Genomic DNA, 19,612 nt, shown 5'->3' with positions numbered 1-19,612 from the left:
CTGTTCTCCTGGCAGGACACCTAGAGTAAATATAAGGTTTATTTGAAGCTTTGTTGGCAAAACTTTTGATGCCAGTGGAACACTTCACAAAATTCTCTTCTGGTATCAATTTGTCTCCTTTTCTGTTTTGACTATCTTTCAAAAGTCCTCTTTAAGAACAACCCTGGACTCCAAAAGATTATGGAGAGACTCAGCCAAGGTCTCCTTGACACGCAAAACCAACCAATGCTTGAAATTGCTTTGACTGCAGAAGAGACCTTGTCATTTAATATTTGCTTGATGAGCTGACCTCAACTGTTACAGTACTATGCGTCATCTCGGATCTAAGCTGATTGTTCCAGTGTTCCAGTGTTGAGCCTATCGTCAATCACACACCAGGGAATACAAATCAAGGGCCGTTTCCTGAGACTGCTGCCTTTTACTCAGATGAAAGTGAAACAATGGGTGTGACCAGAGTTGGACTGCATTCACATCTGGGCCTGTATGCATAAAAATATTGCTAAAATGACTTACTAAGGAGTTTCACTTAAGAATAGTTTCATAAAGGTGCTCAGACCAAATTTGATCAAATAAATTCTCAGCTTAGAGAATGGGTTGACCCCGTTGCCCTTAGTAGTCCTCTCCACCACTCTTAAACCCCTTTCAAACAAGGACAAAAAGCCGCCAACTTTACCATGCCGACAACTTTTTTCCACCTTTTCTTTATATCTGAAAGGTATTGCCAGTAACAAAGTCTGTACTTTTATTTCCACCAACTGAGGTAGTCATGAATGCGGTAATATGTTTAAAAGTCCTGCCAATGCCTCAGTATAACCTGAGACCTAGCAATTCATTTTTGTCCCCTCTAGTGAACATCAGTTCTTGGTCCGTATCTCTGCGGTCATGCAAGCCACTTTATTAAGTCCTGTTGTCCCTTTGAGAGGACATTCTGGGCTTTCCAATGATATCACATGTGGGGGTGTGACCTTGTCAACTTTATCTTCCTGGTTCTTAAAAAATGGCTGCCGTTAAAAATGTGCACATTTTATGGACATTTGAAAAGAAGTGTGTGTAATTATTCATTATAATTTTTGTGAGTTTGATATTAAAATTGTTTCTAGTAAGTGAATGTCTCAGGAATAATAAGTGAGTTGTCAGGACTGTGTAATAATGTATTTTTTGAAACGAGCACCTTATAAACTGCACACGCACCAAAAGTCCTGTTGTTTTGACAAGAGGCAATAAATCACTGATATTGATTAGGGAGGAAATCCGGTTGTACGCACTGTTGAAACTAACACAAATATATAAAAAAATTGTATTTGGCCTTTGTGCTATTCGCCCATACAAACGCATTGAATAACAGATTCACTACATGGAACAACAGATAGTCAACTGGTACCAGGGGACCTTCAGACGAGTCTTGTTAGGCTTTTGGGCGTCCTAGACCAAAACAACCGACATGTGTGTGAGAGTGAGAGTCTCACCTTTCCACATAGGGGTTAGTGAGTATCCCAAACTGTTCGGACGCTACAGACAGAAGTTGGCAGATCGGCTGTACCGATCGTAGAGCAAAACGGAGAACACGATAGGGGTCGGACGCTACAGATGATTTTGTTGGAAGACCGATTTTCAGGATGTCTCATGGTCTGACAAACTCTGTCACATTTCACTGCAAATGTGGAAGTGCGACATAGGCGGATGCGGTGGATTAAGACGCAACCAATACAAAAAAACAGATATCTCTAGCTTAAACTGACAGATATTTATGGGGATTTTTTTAATATACTAGATAAATGTAATGTAATTTCACCCTTTCAATCTGGCTTTAGACCCAACCATTCTAATGAAACTTACTAATGATAGAAATGTTTCATCTGACCAAGGCAAACTAACTGGTGCCATCTTTATGGATTTATCAAAACCATTTGATTTAGTTGATATTTCTATCTTACCAGGAAAACTTAAAAACATTGGTTTCACTAACAGATCAATAAACTCTATATTAATAAATTAATGAACTCCTTCAAGACTGTTGGAAAAGCATTCCAGGTGAAGCTGGTTGAGAGAATGCCAAGAGTGTGCAAAGCTGTCATCAAGGCAAGGGTGGCTACTTTGAAGAATCTCAATTATAAAATATATTTGGACTTGTTTAACATTTTTTGGGTTACTACATTATTCCACGTGTGTTATTTCACAGTTTTGATGTCTTCACTATTATTCTACAATGTAGAAAATAGTAAAAATAAAGAAAAACCCTGGAATGAGTAGGTGTGTCCAAACTTTTGACTGGTACTGTATGTATATATATATATGTTTTATTAGTTGTATTAGAAGTTGTAGCAGTAGTTTTTATTAATTGTAGGCCTATTAGTAGTTGTACAACAACTTTTTTATGCTGTTAATGTAAGTTTTGTAATTATTTCATTGTTATTATTATTATTAGACAGAAGTTGCCATATTATTCTTGTTACTAAGTATTGTTTGTTAGTTTTTAATATTTTAATTTGGACACTCATCTCAAGAGATTTCATCCTGCAAAGTGTCAAATAAAATAAAATAAACATTGTAAAGTGGTTATCCCACTGGCTATAAGGTGAATGCACCTATTTGTAAGTCGCTCTGGATAAGAGCGTCTGCTAAATGACGTAAATGTAAATGTAAATGTGGATATCTGAAGGAAAGATAACTGTGCTGACCTGGGCTCAACCCAGAGGTGATGAACCGTAGTGGTGAAGTTTGCCCTAGGTACAGATCTATGATCAGCCTCCCCTCCCCCAATCATAACCTCAGCCAATAGTAGGAAAAATGCAAGATCAGCGTCTAGGGGCAACTTCACCCTACACCTATTGTGGGCCTGGTTCTGAGAGCAGCGGATAGAGACTGGTTCTCTGTGTAATCTCTAGGTCCAGCTGTGTGATTTGACATGGAGAATGAGCCTGTGGGTGACCCTCTCTCGAATTAATTCAATGAACTATGTTGGCATGATAAGACCTTATTTTAACAGAATAACCTATTAAATGGATCTCTCTCTCTCTCTCTCTCTCTCTCTCTCTCTCTCTCTCTCTCTCTCTCTCTCTCTCTCTCTCTCTCTCTCTCTCTCTCTCTCTCTCTCTCTCTCTCTCACCCCCCCATGTGTAGTTACTGTGTGTACCTGCGTGTGAAGCAGGCCAGTGCAGCGTGCAGACTCAACCTCTGGAGTGCCCAGCTGGTCAGAGAGAGACTGGTCTGCTCTGAGTGCCAGAGTGAAGCCATGGCAACAACAGACCACTGCGGTGGAGATGGACTACAGAGCACTAGGTGAGTCTCACACACGCACACACGCACACACACACACACACATACACACACACACACACACACACACACACACACACACACACACACACACACACACACACACACACACACACACACACACACACACACACAGTCTTGTATAACAAACTTTGTGGGGACACACAATTCAGTCCCATTCAAAATCCTATTTTCCCTAACTTCTAACCCTAACCCATACCCTTACCCTAACCCTAGACCTAACCCAAACCTTATCCCGAAAACCTAACCTTAACCCTAAACCTAAACCTAATCCTAGCTCCTAACCCTAAAACGAACCCTAGCTCCTAACCCTAACCCTAAACCTAATTATAACCCTAACACTAATTCTAACCCTAAAACCCATAGAAATAGCATTTGACCTTGTGGGGACTAAATAAATATCCCCAGTTGAGCAAGTTTTTGTTTGTTTACTATTCTTGTGGGGACTTATGGTCACACAAGAACACATCCACACACAAACACACACACACACACACACACACACACACACACACACACACAAACAGACACAAAAGGGGTTAAATGTGTGATCCAAATGAGAGCCAAGCGGAGCTGAGACCCGATAACTTTAGCCTATTTGAATTATCTAATAATTGTTAATTTTCCACAGCCAATAGTTGACCTATTCAGTTGTTCAGCCTTTTGCAAGTGCCGCACAGGGAGAGAAATATGCATCTCCAGTCATTGTAGCCTACAACATTCTTAATGCAGTCACGGGAAAACACACCTTTGAAAGCAGTTTTAAAGCCACTGTTAAAAAGAGGATCACTGAGCGTTTCTATTGTTACTAGCCTAAAATTCAAGAAATTAGTCAAATGCATCATTTTTTAACCTGAGTTTTTAGCAGCATGGTCAGCGGGTGCCAATGGTGTTCAATGTAAAGGGAAGACTGGTGCTAAATGTAACACAGGTCAGGTGTAACAGGTAGGCCTACATTATATTCACAGTACATGATCCTTGGTTGGCTTAGTCAGCAATATGTTGCTATAACTAGCAACAAGATAACCTAATGTTTAGACTTTAGAGTTTGTGTTTTAGCTAATTGTTAGCCCAATGGGGTAAATGGGCCCTAATGGCCATTCTGGCTCTGCCTTACTGGTCATGTTTTTGCAATGTTATTCATTTATATCTAGTGAATCTCACTCTGAAGAAACTGATCAGAGATCTGTTTGTTTCCAGAACATTCTGGACGGCAGCGTCGGTTCCAGGTTGTCACGGCTCCTGGGTGAGGGAGTCTTCTTCTGAAGATTGCCGGTGTCCCCCCTACTCAGTCCTGTTTGTGTGACCTGCCACCGCCACTCACAGGGACATGGGCAAGATTTAAATTCTCCTCATATCCTTCTAAAAACCAATTGGATGAGAAGGTCCCTCCCCTCTGACCTTCTCCTTTAAAAGGTTTTGAGAAGGAGGAGAGAAGAGAGGACGCGAGGTGTATGCAATTGAGATCTTCCCATGGTAGCTCCCAACAGCTCCAGCTCAGCCAACCCGGACCCCTTCACTTCAGGCTATGGGAGGGGGTCTCTAGGAGATCAGCAGTGTCCTGCCACTTTTCACTCTCACCTCATTTACTGCATACACTCTTTCAAATAAGCACTCAGAAACACACACACATATACCTATGTGCTACTACTACAGCCACAATAATTGTTACTTTTTTTCTCCTCCAAAGCACAACAATGTCTATATGCCTTTTTACCTCTGAAACTTTGCTATCTACCTCCATAAATGCAACTGCATTTGATTATGCATAATGTATAAATATATGATTTTCTTTTATACATTTTCTACCTTTTTATGTTTGTGTGTGTACTTTATGTGTGTCTACATGCTTTTTTGTGGCCCCACCAGACAACACACATTTCTTGGGGGCCACAACCCAGTCTTAAGCTATTCTCAAATGAATAATCACTTCAGCTCCCCAGTGAGTTCAGGGTCCCTTCTAGCTCTGGTCCAGGTCTTTAGTGCGCCTTCCTCTACTAACAGAGGCAAATTGTTGTTGTCTTCAAGCAATGGGACCAGAGCTAGGTCCCTTACAACCCACCGTTTGGTGTAGCCCAACTGTTTCTGCCATTCAACAATAATGCACTGTCGCCTTCCCTTTACAGGCAATACAATGACCAGTTTGCTAAAGCTGAAACAGAATGGCGGCAAGGTTAGAAACACAGCTCTACCCAAAGTGTAACCCTGACTGGGACATAATCATTTTATCCTTCAACATTAGTCCCTCATAGTCATGTCCCCACGGTCACTCTTTTTTTTATTGTTTTCTATACACAACTAAAAATCAAGCGTTTAACAATGATTATCATAGTATCATATCATTTAATTTTCCTCCACTCCATGGTCAGTGCAGTTGGTCCCAGCAGACCTCTTTTGTATGTTGCAATTCTCTAATTTGCTCCTTTCCCTATGCCCTCTTTGACCTGCTCTCATGATAAACACACTGGTAAAATGAGGTGTAAGGCTATGCTGATAACTCCACCTAGCCTTCTAAAGGACTATAAAGACTTTCCTATGTTGATTATTTAATCCTCCTCGATCTGAGGGTGAGTCAGCAAGTGAAGAAAAAGGGGAATACATCAGGCTAGAGTGAACATATTTGGTTACATCATCATAACTGGTGAGCAAGTACAGTACATGAGCTATTTGAACTTACTTTAGGGTTAGGGCTTTAAAGATTAATATCACATTTGTGATGAGAACATCACACTGCCATCATTTCTCTTATTGCTCATCAATCGGACTCAGGCCATGGGTTTTTCCCACCTCCGATGCTCTCAGATAGACAGATGTGTCCTTTTGAACTCCTCATCTTCTCCTCCGTTCCTCGCTCCACTCCTCTCCTCAAGCTGCGACCGTCTTTAACAGGTATCACAGATGAATCATGTTAGTCCACATTCCAGACCAGAGAGCTACGGTCAGTCAGTCCACCCACTCCCCCACCTTTGGCTCTGTTTGGAAAACGAATCCTCTCTTCCTCTCTTCCTCCCTTCCTCCCCTTCCTTGAAGTAAGCACATAGATCTGGGTCTATGTTCATAAAGCGCCTCAGTAAGAGTGCTGATCTAGGATCAGGTCCCCCCTGTTCATGTAATATTATTCATTATAATCTAAAACGCAAAACCGATCCTAGAGCAGCATTCCTACTTTGAGACGTTTTATGAAAACGAATGACAAAGTTTGACTGGTGAATAACCTTGCTTTCACCCACTCAATTACATCGCAGATCAATGATTACAAGGAAGCGAGAAGACGGATATGGTTTCATAATATTTTAACAGAATCTTTCGCTGTGGACCTAACCCCTTCTGTATGTCCTCTGTATCTGTAAATGTTTATTTATTTTTAAAGAACTGATCATAGTAGTGCAGCGCTGCATACTCTTGTACACTGTCCATCGGAAAATAAACAAATATCCTGACTTAATGCTCTCTCCTGCATCATCTCTTTTTGATTTTAGCTTCCATGGATTCAAACTGGACTCACATTTCTTACTTGTCACTAATCTTGCTATGAAATCTGTTTCACATGTCCACATCATGGTTGTGGAAGCAAGGGTTACATTGGGAATTTTTACAATAGGCATGGAAACTGTCCCCTAAATTGAATGCATTTTCATGATCTTGTCAAATTCCTACTGTATCTGGTCCTCAATGTCCCATCCTAATGTGGTGGTCCGTTGGAGCCTATTCTCCTGAAGCACTGATTTATAACCTATTTTATTCCCTCCATATTGTTTTCTTCGGGCCAAAGCCATTTCAGCAGGTCACTGCCTCCCTGTGTCTCGTGTCCCATTTGGCGCCCTATTCCCTACATAGTGCACTACTTTTGACCAGGGCCAATAGGGAACGGGGTGCCATTTGGGACGCAGCCACATATCTCTGTTCCCTTACCATCCCGTGACTGCTTCACTCCCTAACAAAAAAATAGATATCATCAAAGCAGCACCATTAACATTGTTTGCCTGCTCCCTCCTAGCAATTACTTCTGGGAACACAGCATGGCTGGATTCTATCCCACATAAGTATATCCCTAACCTTCCACCAGACCAGGTACTTAGCCCTTTTCATGCATCAATTACAGCTAAAAGGAGGGTTCAAGTCACATATGACTTGGACCCTTTTCTAGCGTTCTTGAAATTCTCTGTAGAGCAAAATGGACAATTGCGGGATGACTACGGTGTGTCAGGGGACAACTGCATGATAATGGTGTTGCTGGTATGTTGTTGGTATGTTGTTTTGGAGCTTGCTGATGTAACTTTGGGAGCAGAGTTAAGAGGTGCAGATTAATTCCCCCCGTCTATGTCCCAAATGGCACCCTATTCTGTAAAGTGCACTACTTTTGACAGGACCAAAAGTAGCCCCATAGGACTCTGGTCAAAAGTAGTGCATTATGTAGGGGATAGTGTGCCATTTGGGATGCACACCCTGATTTACCCATCATGTAAACAATGGCAATGTTTCAGGCCACCACCCATACTGCAGAGTTGTTGAGGTAAAGGGGTGAGGAGGAGATATTTTGGACTATTGATATGCACCCATTTGAGAAGGCATAGTGTTGCCTTTCTAGAGGAGATGTGTGGCCCAGTTTGTTGAGCGCAGACTCTGTGGGGGCAAAAAAAGACCTAGACATTTACCACAGGAGCCTGACCCTGAGACAGACCCTGACCTCAACAGGTTATAACTCTCCTATGTCATGTCCTAAGGTCACTTACTGAGCAATGTCAACATCTGGGCAACACATGTTCAGACTGCCACCACCTAAATCAATCAATCACATTGTATTTACTAACAGCTTTTAACTAAATTAAAGTTGTCTCAAAGTGCATTCAAACCCTTAAAAGGTGAGCAATGGTGACCGTGACAAGAGGAAACTCCTTGAAATGGATGAAACCTTAAGAGGAACCAGACTCTCTGTTACAGGACAATCAATAGTCATAGTTTAGTGTTAATGTTGTGTGACATGGTGATCCCTCTCAAAGAAGACACAGTGACTCCAGAAGAATGTCAACGCCAAATGAGGACGCACAGCTCAGTCCACATGGGGTGTGCCCGAACAAGTTGCTTTTTCAAATGGGTACATGTGAATAGTTCAAAATGTCTCCTCACTACTTTACCTCAACTGCACAGATTTGGATAAAAATGGTTTAAGTCGATTCAATGTATTTTGCAAATCTGCATTTTTCTTTATAGTTCTTTCACTTCATGTGCAGAGAAGATGAAGAGAGGAAAATGCTTTGGATTATTCTACACTCTGGGTGGTGACCTGAATCATTGATTGCATCACAAATGGAACCCTATTCCCTATAGTGCACTACTTTTGACCAGAGCCCTATGGGTCCGGGTCAAAAGTAATGCACTGCATTGGGAATAGGGTACCATTTGGGATTCAGCCATGTTCTGGTTTGGGATTGTGTGTGGTCTCCTGTTTATACAGGAGATCGACCTTACCCAAAAATGTGAACGTTCTTTACAACGTTCTTTTATCCCATCTGATCACATAATTGATAAGAGATATTTTTTATTATCTTTCATGTGATAACACTTAACACACAAACACACACACACATGGGATTTGTAGTCATACTTAGTGCCTTCAGAAGCTATTCACACCTCTTGACTTTTTCCACATTTTGTTGTGTTACAGCCTGAATTTAAAATGGATTAAAATCAATGGCCCCATAATGTCAAAGTGGAATTAGTTTTTTCATTTCTTTTTCGAAATGAATACAAAATGAAAAGCTGAAATGTCTTGAGTATATAAGTATTCAACCCCTTTGTTATGGCAAGCCTAAATAAGTTCAGGAGTAAAAAATTGCTTAACAAGTCACATAATATATTGCATGGACTCACTCTGAGTGCAATAATAGTGTTTAACACGATTTTTGAATGACTACCTCATCTCTGTACCCCACACATAAAATTATCTGTAAGGTCCCTCAGTCGAACAGTGAATTTCAAACACAGATTCAACCACAAAGACCAGGGAGGTTTTCCAATGCCTCGCAAAGAAGGGCACCTATTGGTAAAAAAAGAAAGCAGACATTGAATATCCCTTTGAGCATGGTGAAGTTATTACACTTTGGATGGTGTATCAATACACCCAGTCACTACAAAGATACAGGCGTCCTTCCTAACTCAGTTGTCGGAGAGGAAGGAAACCACTCAGGGATTTCACAATGATGCCAATGGTGACTTTAAAACAGTTACAGAATTTAATGGCTATGATAGGAGAAAACTGAGGATGGATCAACAACATTGTAGTTACTCCACAATACTAACCAAATTGACAGAGTGAAAATTATTCCAAAACATGCATCCTGTTTGCAAGGCACTAAAGTAATATTGCAAAGAAATGTGGCAAAGCAATTCACTTTTTGTCCTGAATACAAAGACTTATGCTTGGGGCAAATCCAAAACAACACATTACCTAGTACCACTCTCCATATTTTCAATTTCAAGCATAGTGGTGGCTTCATCATGTTATGGGTATGCCTGTAATCGTAAAGGACTGGGGAGATTTTCATGATAAAAAAGAAACAGAATGGAGCTAAGCACAGGCAAAATACTAGAGAAAAACCTGATTCAGTCTGCTTTCCACCAGACACTGGGAGATTAATTCACCTTTCAGCAGGACAACAACCTAAAACACAAGGCCAAATCTACACTGGAGTTGCTTACATTACATTACATTACATGTATAAGAGAGTGAATGTTCCTGAGTGGCCGACATAAATCTGCTTGAAAATCTATGGCAAGACTTTAAAATGGTTGTCTAGCAATGATCAACAACCAATTTGACAGAGCTTGAATAATTTAGAAAATAGTAATGGGCAACCAGGTGTGCAAAGCTCTTAGATACTTACCCAGAAAGACGCAGAGCTGTAATCACTGCCAATGGTGATTCTAACATGTATTGACTCAGGGGTGTGAATACTTATGTAAATGAGATATTTCTGTATTTCATTTTCAATAACTTTGTAAACATTTAAAAAAAAACATGTTTTCACTTTGTCATTATGGGGTATTGTGTGTAGATGGGTGAGAGAAATATATTGTTGTAACAACAAAATGTGGAATAGGTCAAGGGGTATGAATACTTTCTGAAGGCACTGTATGTAGCAGGTTTCTCATAGTCCTATGTCGTTTTCAGTTCACAGACACTTGAATGTCAGCTCCTCACTCCCCATTTCCATCATCCCACTCCCCCTCTCACCATGTCACTCTCCTCCCATCCCCGCCCTCCCTGGCTCTCCCCCACTACCTGCCACGCCCCCTCCCCCTCAGTAACTACTACTCCCCTCTCCAAACTCTCTACTGTCAGCACAACTCTTTATTTTCTCTAGCTAACTACAACAGTGGCAATAGAGTGCTACCTGTCAGCCTGTCAGTCCGTTCCCTCTGAAGCAAGCCTTACCCCCCCTGGCAGCCCGGGAGCCCACCAACATATAATACACATTTTGTAGAATGGATCTTCCCATTCAAATCCACATTCCCCCTGGTGGGTGTACCCAGCCGGCGGCCATATGTGGTGTACCAATCATTAGGAATGTTAGTTACTTGATGGTACTGGGCATTTTTTTGTGTGTGTATGTAGAACAAAAGTAACGTTCTACACATGCAACAACGGAAAGTACCATTGCAATTATGCTTCCCAACCAATGAGATCACTGCAGTGTTCCATTTCCATCTAAATATACCACCCCAGAAGATCAAGGACTGGGGGTCGTTGTCCATTCTATCGGTTGTAATTCTATGGGCAGGAAGGCCCGTCTCTGGCCCGCTGCCTGATGGGGTCCGACAGCAGTGTGTTCTGGGATTACGCACGCTGAAAAGAGGGGCATTCCAGCGCTAGCGGCCTTTGTCGCAGCACGGCCACTGTTTGCTTTCGACAAGACAGCTGTTCAAAGCACTCACGGCCCCATGGGATTGCGTGGAGAGAAAAAACATGGGGGTGACTTCCGTTGATCTTTTGTCGAATACAGTACCATTACCACTACCCCAATCCCAACCCCCCAGAATCAATGTGTTCTTCAGACTGAAAAGGAGATGGGATGATGGTGAGGGGCTTTCGATGGGTTCTAGTGTAACCATCTCTGTCACAATTTAGGCACAATTTAGTACTCTGAGGTCACCATTACTGCCCATAAAAGCATGTTGGTTGCATGTATGTTCCAGGGCGACTGTAATTCAAGGCAATGTTACTGTGTGGTGTTAGACACGTGTTGACAGCACCCTTATAGAGCTTAAAGGGGCAATCCGCAGTTGAAATAATGACAAAGCATTTCCGTGCCACTGTTTCAGTAAAAAGCAGAGGGATGGGGCAATCCGCAATGTCACCACTCTCAAATGTATAGACAGAGCTATGGATGCAAGGACTGACCATCCATGATCTAAAAATGACCATGTTTTGAGGCTATGCAGTGTTTATTTACATGTACTTTGTTTACAAACATTGGAGTAAAATAAGCGTATATTTTGATGCGGTACGACAGTTGAACTAAGCTCATCAGACATTTCTAAGTTATATTCTCAAGAATCAATGGGTACATTTCAATCATTTATAGGTTCAAAAACAGATGTAGGAACTGCAGATTGCTCCTTTTAAGGATCAGATATAGTGAGGGTAGCCTATGTGTGTGGTGTCACACCCTCCTCACACTTGCTGTTGTTGTGGGTACTACTGTACTTAGCTGGTTGGTGTATGTTGTGTACTGTTTGTGTGGCGCCCTCCTCGTGCCTGTTGTGAATTGTGTAAGCTACTGTGTGGTGTGTTGCAGCGCCCTCCTGGCTGCTGCTGTTGTTGTGTATACTGTACTTAGCTCTCTGATCTAATAAGAGCTTGTTGCATCTGCAGGAGCAGCTGGCCTCACATAGAGGAATGATAATGAATAGACTGCTAAGCACTGGGACCTATGTTCCACTGGGAGGGACAGAGAGACACAGCTGGTACACTACATTACCAGCAGAGTAAACAGCACTAACCCTGGCCACTCCATCTTACAGTACATGTATGTTTGACAAAATTTTAACAATTGTCCCCAAATCATGCATACAGCAGTGTTTATCTCGCTCAATGGAAGTTACATCAGCTAATTTCAGAATGAGTCTGGCTGAGCCCCGAAGTGCACTCCTGCAAAAGGAGTGCACTATATATACTAGGTGTACAAAACATTAAGAACACCTTCCTAATATTCAGTTGCAGCCCCCCTTTTTGGCCACAGAACAGCCTCAATTCGTCGGTTCGTGGACTCTACAAGGTGTCGAAAGCGTTCCACAGGGATGCTGGCCCATAATGACTCCAATGCTTCCCACAGTTGTCAAGTTGGCTGGATGTCCTTTGGATGATGGACCATTCTTGATACACACGGGAAACTGTTGAGCGTGAGAAACCCTGCAGCGTTGCAGTTCTTGACACAAATCAATGTGCCTGGCACCTACTACCATACCCCATTCAAAGACACTTCAATCTTTTGTCTTGCCCATTCACCCTCTGAATAGCACACATACACAATCCATGTCTCAAGGCTTCAAAATCCTTCTTTAACCTGTCTCCTCAACTTCATCGACACTGATTGAAGTGGATTTAACAAGTTACATCAATAAGGGATCATAGCGTTCACCTGGATTCACCTGGTCAGTCTGTCATGGAAAGAGCAGGTGTCCTTAATGTTTTGTACACTCAGTGTATGTAAAAAATAAAATAAATAAATAATAGCATTTTGTGAACTAACACTCGTACTTGACTCTTTTCCCTCTCACTAGCTCTGATTTTGCTGATAACTAATTTATTGAGGAAACATTTACTTACTAAGACTATGATATGTGGTTGACTTAAGATGAATGCACTAACTGAAAGTCACTCTGGATAAGAGTGTCTGCTTAATGACTCAAATGTAAATCGTGCCATTTGATACACAGCCTCTGTCTGTCTGACATTTATCATGTTACCACACTGACCTTTGCTTATACTTCCCCATAGTCTTTTAGTATGTCTTTTTAATTTCTTTATGTCACTGATAGTTTAGCAAAGTCTGTTTGAGATGTTAAGATTTTAACATGCCCCATTGTGGCACCAAAGGCTCCAAAATATGAATGACTCTGGGTTTAGGGTTCTTTATACAGTCATTGTTTAACATGACAGTGGCGCCACCTAGATATAGCTTTTCCTTCCTACCTGTTACAGTGACAAAGAACAGGACCACAAGCCTCACCAAGTAACGTGTTTTTAGGGACGGTTTCCCAGACACAGATTAAACCTAGTCCTGGACTGAAAAGCATGATCAATTGAAATTCACTATTCAAATAGTTTTTTAGTCCAGGACTAGGCTTAATCTGTGTCTGGGAAATCGGCCCATAGAGCACAGATGGTGAGTGAACCTAAGCAGACCCACATATGTACACTGAGTGTATAAAACATTAGGAACACCTTCCTAATATTGAGTTGCACCCGCTTTTGCCTTCAGAACAGCCTCAATTTGTCGGGTCATGGACTCTACAAGATGTCGAAAGAGTTCCACAGGGATGCTGGCCCATGTTGACTCAAATGCTTCCCACAGTTGTGTCACGTTGGCTGGATGTCCTTTGGGTGGTGGACCCAAAAACCAGCAGCATTGCAGTTCTTGACACACTCAAATCGGTGCACCTGGCACCTACTACCATACCCCTTTTAAATGCACTTAAATATTTTGTCTTGCCCATTCACCCTCTGAATGACACATGTACACAATCCAAGTTTCAATTGTCTCGAAGCTTAAAAATCCTTCTTTAACCTGTCTCCTCCCCTTCATCTACACTGATTGAAGTGGATTTAACAGGTGACATCAATAAGGGATCATAGCGTTAACCTGGATTCACCTGGTCAGTCTGTCATGGAAAGATCAGATGTTCCTAATGTTTTGTACACTCAGTTATGAACTGTTATGACCCCCTCAGATATTTTCCCTTTGTGACAAAAAATTACTATAAATAGGTGATGTTTCTGTGCTAAATAGAGTGATGGGTCACTACTGCATTTGGCTAGATAATGGGCACTGTAAAACCATAAGCAACACAAATCTGTCACATTGAATATGAACATATAGGAACTTAAAACAAGATAACAGAATACATGTCTCTTGATTTAAAGTCTGTATTTAATCCATATTCTCAGCATGTAGTACGTTGATGTTCGTAAAAAGGTAATACAGATGTGTTTCATATACTTGTGTCACACACACCAACAAAAAGAAAAGCATCAATGTTCCTTCAGTGTGCATATCTCATTATTTATCTGACAAATATATATATATATATATATATATATATATATATATATATATACTGTATTCTCTTCAATCACATCACAAAGAAATTGGACACAAGGCGATTATCACAATGTCATAAAAGCAAAATAGAATGAAAAAGCAAGTAAGAAAGTGCAAATAAATGCAATTCCCATTCTGCACATTTCCACACATTGACATCCGTTCAAAAATGTAGCAAGGTTTGGAGCGGTAGCTTCAAAAAACAATATGAGAAACAGAAAAGTTGATACAGTACAAGAAGCCACTTGTGGTGTTGAAGACACTGGGGGTGCATCTCAATAGTAAAGAGTGGCTTCCTTTCCTCATCTACTCCTTCATTTACCGTCATTTAAAGTCACAGGTTAGGTAAAAGTAATATGAAGGTTGCCAATCGGGGGTTTCCTTTCAACTGTTAATTTCTTTCAGATCCACACAGATGAAAGAAAGGAGATGAAGAGAGGAAGCCACCGTAGGATAAAGATTAAGGCAGAGTTTCAATCTGAGGCGAATTGGAGCATGCCTGACATTTTTAAAGGCCCAGTGCAGTCATAAACATGAATTTCATGTTTTATATATATATCCAGGGCCTCAACTTTCACTGCAGACATATCTCCCTCACATTCTGAAATTGCAATTTTGTCACCCCCAGTTCTATCATTGGAATGTGATACAAAACAATGCTTAGGTGTGCTTTAGGACCATGCGGATGCCTTCGAGCGGTTCGGGTAGGCTGTTTGGAGTGTTTATCGGACTGAAAAAACAAAAAATGATGTCCCCCCCCACTTCTAAAACCAAAGTTGCAATAATGTATTTTTCCACACTGTGAGGTTGGAATAATACTGTGAAATTGTGTAAATTACAATAATGCCCTTTTAGTTTAAGGGCTGTTTGAAAAGATCGCCTGACATTTCAGGCTATTTTGGTGGGATGGAGTTTTGGCCTGCCTGGCATCACCAGGCGGTAAATTAGTTAATAGATCAATAAGAAAGAGAGTTCCAAACCTCTCGGCCGATAACAGCTATTTTTCAGTTTTCCCCTCCCCACTCAGACCACTCCCAGACAGTCCTAGCAAAATTCTTGCTTGAGAAATTGTGCTTTACTAAGAAGCTATTTTTGTTTCTTTCTGACCATTTTAATTGAAAACAAATCACAATAAGGTACTTAATTGCTACCCAGAAATGTTATTTTGATATAAAAACGGCTGAATTGGACCTTTAAGCATTTACCATGAATGCAATCTCCGCGAATGTGGGAACATTGCCTTTAAAAAGGTGCATTGTCGACAGCGCTCTATACTGTGCTCTGGATTGAATCCGAGCCTAAAACCGGGTGTAAATCAAGAGTGGCTGGAGCTTGTTTCTTCCAGTGCAAGTCAGGTTCTTAGTCTATTTCTAAATTAACTGGAGTCGGCTAGGGGACTGGGGAGTGTGTGTTTATGTACATGAGCATGGGAGGGTAGCATTGAAAGTCCCCAAGAACACAGTGGTGTCCATCATTCTTAAATGGAAGAAGTTTGGAACCACCAAGACTCTTCCTAGAGCTGGCCACCTGGCCAATCTGAGCAATCGGGGGAGAAGGGCTTTGGTCAGGGAGGTGACCAAGAACCCGATGGTCACTTTGACGGAGCTCTAGAGTTCCTCTATGGAGATGGGAGAACTTTCCAGAAGGACAACCATCTCTGCAGCACTCCACCATTCAGGCCTTTATTGTAGAGTGGCCAGATGGAAGCCACTCCTCAGTAAAAGGCACATGACAGCCCGCTTGGAGTTTGCCAAAAGGCACCTAAAGACTCTTAGACCATGAGAAACAAGATTCTCTGGTCTGATGAAACCAAGATTGAACTCTTTGGCCTGAATGCCAAGGGTCACGTCTGGAGGAAACCTGGCACCATCCCTACGGTGAAGCATGGTGGTGGCAGCATCATGCTGTGGGGATGTTTTTCAGCAGCAGGGACTGGGAGACTAGTCAGGATCGAGTCAATGATGAACGGAGCAAAGTACAGAAAGATCGTTGATGAAAACCTGCTCCAGAGCGCTCAGGATCTCAGACTTGGGCGAAGGTTCACCATCCAACAGGAGAACGACCCTAAGCACACAGTGAAGACAACGCAGGAGTGGCTTTGGGACAAGTCTGTGAATGTCCTTCAGTGGCCCAGCCAGTGGCTGGACTTGAACCCAATCGAACATCTCTGGACCTGAAAATAGCTGTGCAGCAACGCGTCCCATCCAACCTGACAGAGCTTGAGAGGATCTGCAGAGAAGAATGGGAGAAACTCCCCAAATATAGGTGTGCCAAGCAAGTAGAAAGTAAATAGCTTAATCAATTTAGTGACAGAATTATACTGAACAAAAATATAAATGCAACAGGTAAAGTGTTGGTCCCATGTTTCATGAGCTGAAATAAAAGATCCCAGAAATGTTCCATACGCACAAAGACCTTATTTGTTTCAGCATCCCAATAACTTTACAGTTGAGTGGTGATCAACACAGAGACCATCTGATCAACAGAAGCATAGAAATGAAATGGTAGAAATACGTTGTTAATTTTAACAATGATGAGTTTCTGGAGTCGTAATTCAATTTGATAAAAAGGAGAGTTGATGAAGTTTGTCATCTGCTATTTTGCAAAAGCTATCTATCTATCTATCTATCTATCTATCTATCTATCTATCTATCTATCTATCTATCTATCTATCTATCTATCTATCTATCTATCTATCTATCTATCTATCTATCTATCTATCTATCTATCTATCTATCTGTACACAGTAAGTACCAACGTAGTACTACGTTAAAAAAAAAATGCAGAACTCTGATACTATGATAGGAGACAGGGTGATTGGTTGGAGTGGGTGAGGAGACAATACAATCTTCTTATACAATGTAACCTGTAATATGGTGTGGCCAAAGTCTCTTTGAGACCAATGACATCTATTTTTTCAACTGAGCCCTGCTTCACAATAGTGCTGCAGCTGTAGATAAGGAGAAGTGGTTCTAGCTACAACAAACAAAGGCAGGAGCATGAGAAATACAACAACACAAAAATATAAAGGACAGTCTATGTAATAACAGTAACAATGCATTTGTAATTTATTCTGTACATAATGTTTCTGCCATCGTCTCTTATAACCAAAAAGAGCTTCTGGATATCAGGACAGCGATTACTCACCTCCTATCGGACAAAGATTTTTTCTTCAACGAGTCGGACGCGAAGGATATGCTACAGACACCCGACAAGGCCCAAATCCCTGTCATTCGCAGGAGAAAGAAACTGAGATATCGTGGACGTAGGTCGGGGTGCCTTGTAAGGATCCGACGGCGAGCAAGTAAACTGCCTCTTCCATCAATCCTATTAGCCAATGTTCAATTATTTGAAAATAAATTAGATTACCTAAGATTACGGTTATCCTACCAACGGGACATTAAAAACTGTAATATCTTATGTTTCACCGAGTCGTGGCTGAACGACGACATGGACAACATACAGCTGACGGGATAAACGCTACATCGGCAGGATAGAACGGCTGACTCTGGTAAGACAAGGGGTGGCGGTCTGTGTATATTTGTAAACAACAGCTGGCGCACAAAATCAAATACTAAGGAAGTCTCTAGGTTTTGCTCGCCTGAGGTAGAGTATCTTATGATAAGCTGTAGACTACACTATTTACCAAGAGAGTTTTCATCTATATTTTTCATATCTGTCTATTTACCACCACAAACCAATACTGGCATTACAGTTTTTCTCAGTCGCTTTGGTGCATTTTTCACATCATCCCTAACATGTGCAAAATAATAAGTGCATTTCTCAGAACAATTTGTACAAACTGCAATATACAATAGATATGTTTCTAAAGCTAGTCAGTCACTAAAAATCCTTAGTACATCTCTCAAAAGTAAATATTCATGCCAATGATCATGTCAGTGTCATCAGAATGATAAGTCATTGAGTCATTGTTCACGAACAAGGTTGTCAAAATGTTTAGGCATGTTGTCAATGGAACTGTGTACTTTGACAGTATTACCTGATGTAAACTTAGGCTACAGTTTGGATGACAGTTACTGTATTGAAAATGCACAAGGCTGCACTTCTATGGCATATATCAATTTCAACAGTACTATTTACATATTACTGTATGTGGGTTATTGATTGAAAGAGACTGGACAACCCAAGGGGCACAAAGGAAAAAAAAACTAAATTAGAAAGAAACACAGGAAACCACCCCTAAGGCACAACTTTGCCCACAGCACTGTTCTAGTGCTGTCTCTACACATCCAGACGTTCCTGTCTGTCAGCCCACATATTCTCATCCACATCACACCGGATATTTTTCCCTTCCAATGCAACGTGGAAAGAATCTTTTGGAATGCCTTATCCATCCTCTGCAGGCGTCTACTGTGGTGTCCTCACATGCTGCATCCATTGCAGCCAGCAGGGTCATCTGTGTGTGTGGCTGACGATCGTACACCTTCCACCTCCATGCTGAAAAGAACTCCTCAATTGGGTTAAGGAATGGTGAATAAGGTGGGAGGAATTCTATGAGCATCCTCGGGTGGGTCACAAACCATTGCCTTATGATGTTTGATCGATGGAAACTCACATTATCACAAATGACCACATACTTTGGCAAATCCTCTCTAAACAGACCCCTCTCATCATCAGGGATGAGAGCCCTGTAGAGAGTCTCTAAAAAAGTTGAGTAGATGCTGGGTGTTGTATGGCCCTAAAAAGGGGGATATGGGTTAGGACACCATGCTCCGAAATAGCAGCACACATGGTGATATTTCCTCCCCGTTGGCCTGGCAAATCCACAGTAGCTCTGTGACCGATGATATTCCGACCCCGCCTTCTGCATTTGGTCAGGTTGAAGCCAGCCTCATCCACGTATACAAAGTTGTGAGAGGGTTCACTTGATTCCAACTCCATTATACGCTATATCCCAGAACACACAGTTGAATTTGTTTTGGTAAGGAAGAGTGACATAAAATGTACATATATTGCATGTTCCTTCCACA

At 41.5% G+C, this 19,612-nt stretch overlaps 1 protein-coding gene across 3 annotated transcripts in view; it reads left to right on the top strand.

The window, feature by feature from the left end:
* Window positions 1–6,730, top strand: part of si:dkey-178e17.3 (somatomedin-B and thrombospondin type-1 domain-containing protein) — a 47,241-nt gene extending 40,511 nt beyond the window's left edge. For all 3 annotated transcript variants that reach the window (XR_006003735.1, XM_041900525.1, XM_041900524.1), the window contains exons 4-5: window positions 3,121–3,279; window positions 4,498–6,730. Coding sequence is in view for 2 of the 3 variants with exons in the window: in XM_041900525.1 (XP_041756459.1) it covers window positions 3,121–3,279; window positions 4,498–4,603 (265 nt within the window). In the remaining variant the exon portion in view is untranslated. The remainder of the gene's footprint in view (window positions 1–3,120; window positions 3,280–4,497) is intronic.
* Window positions 6,731–19,612: the final 12,882 nt, after the last annotated feature.

This window comes from Coregonus clupeaformis, chromosome 16 (assembly GCF_020615455.1).
Source record: "Coregonus clupeaformis isolate EN_2021a chromosome 16, ASM2061545v1, whole genome shotgun sequence".
Lineage (NCBI taxonomy): Eukaryota > Metazoa > Chordata > Actinopteri > Salmoniformes > Salmonidae > Coregonus > Coregonus clupeaformis.
The sequence above is the reverse complement of the archived record's forward strand: the minus strand, read 5'-3'. Positions and strand labels throughout refer to the sequence as shown.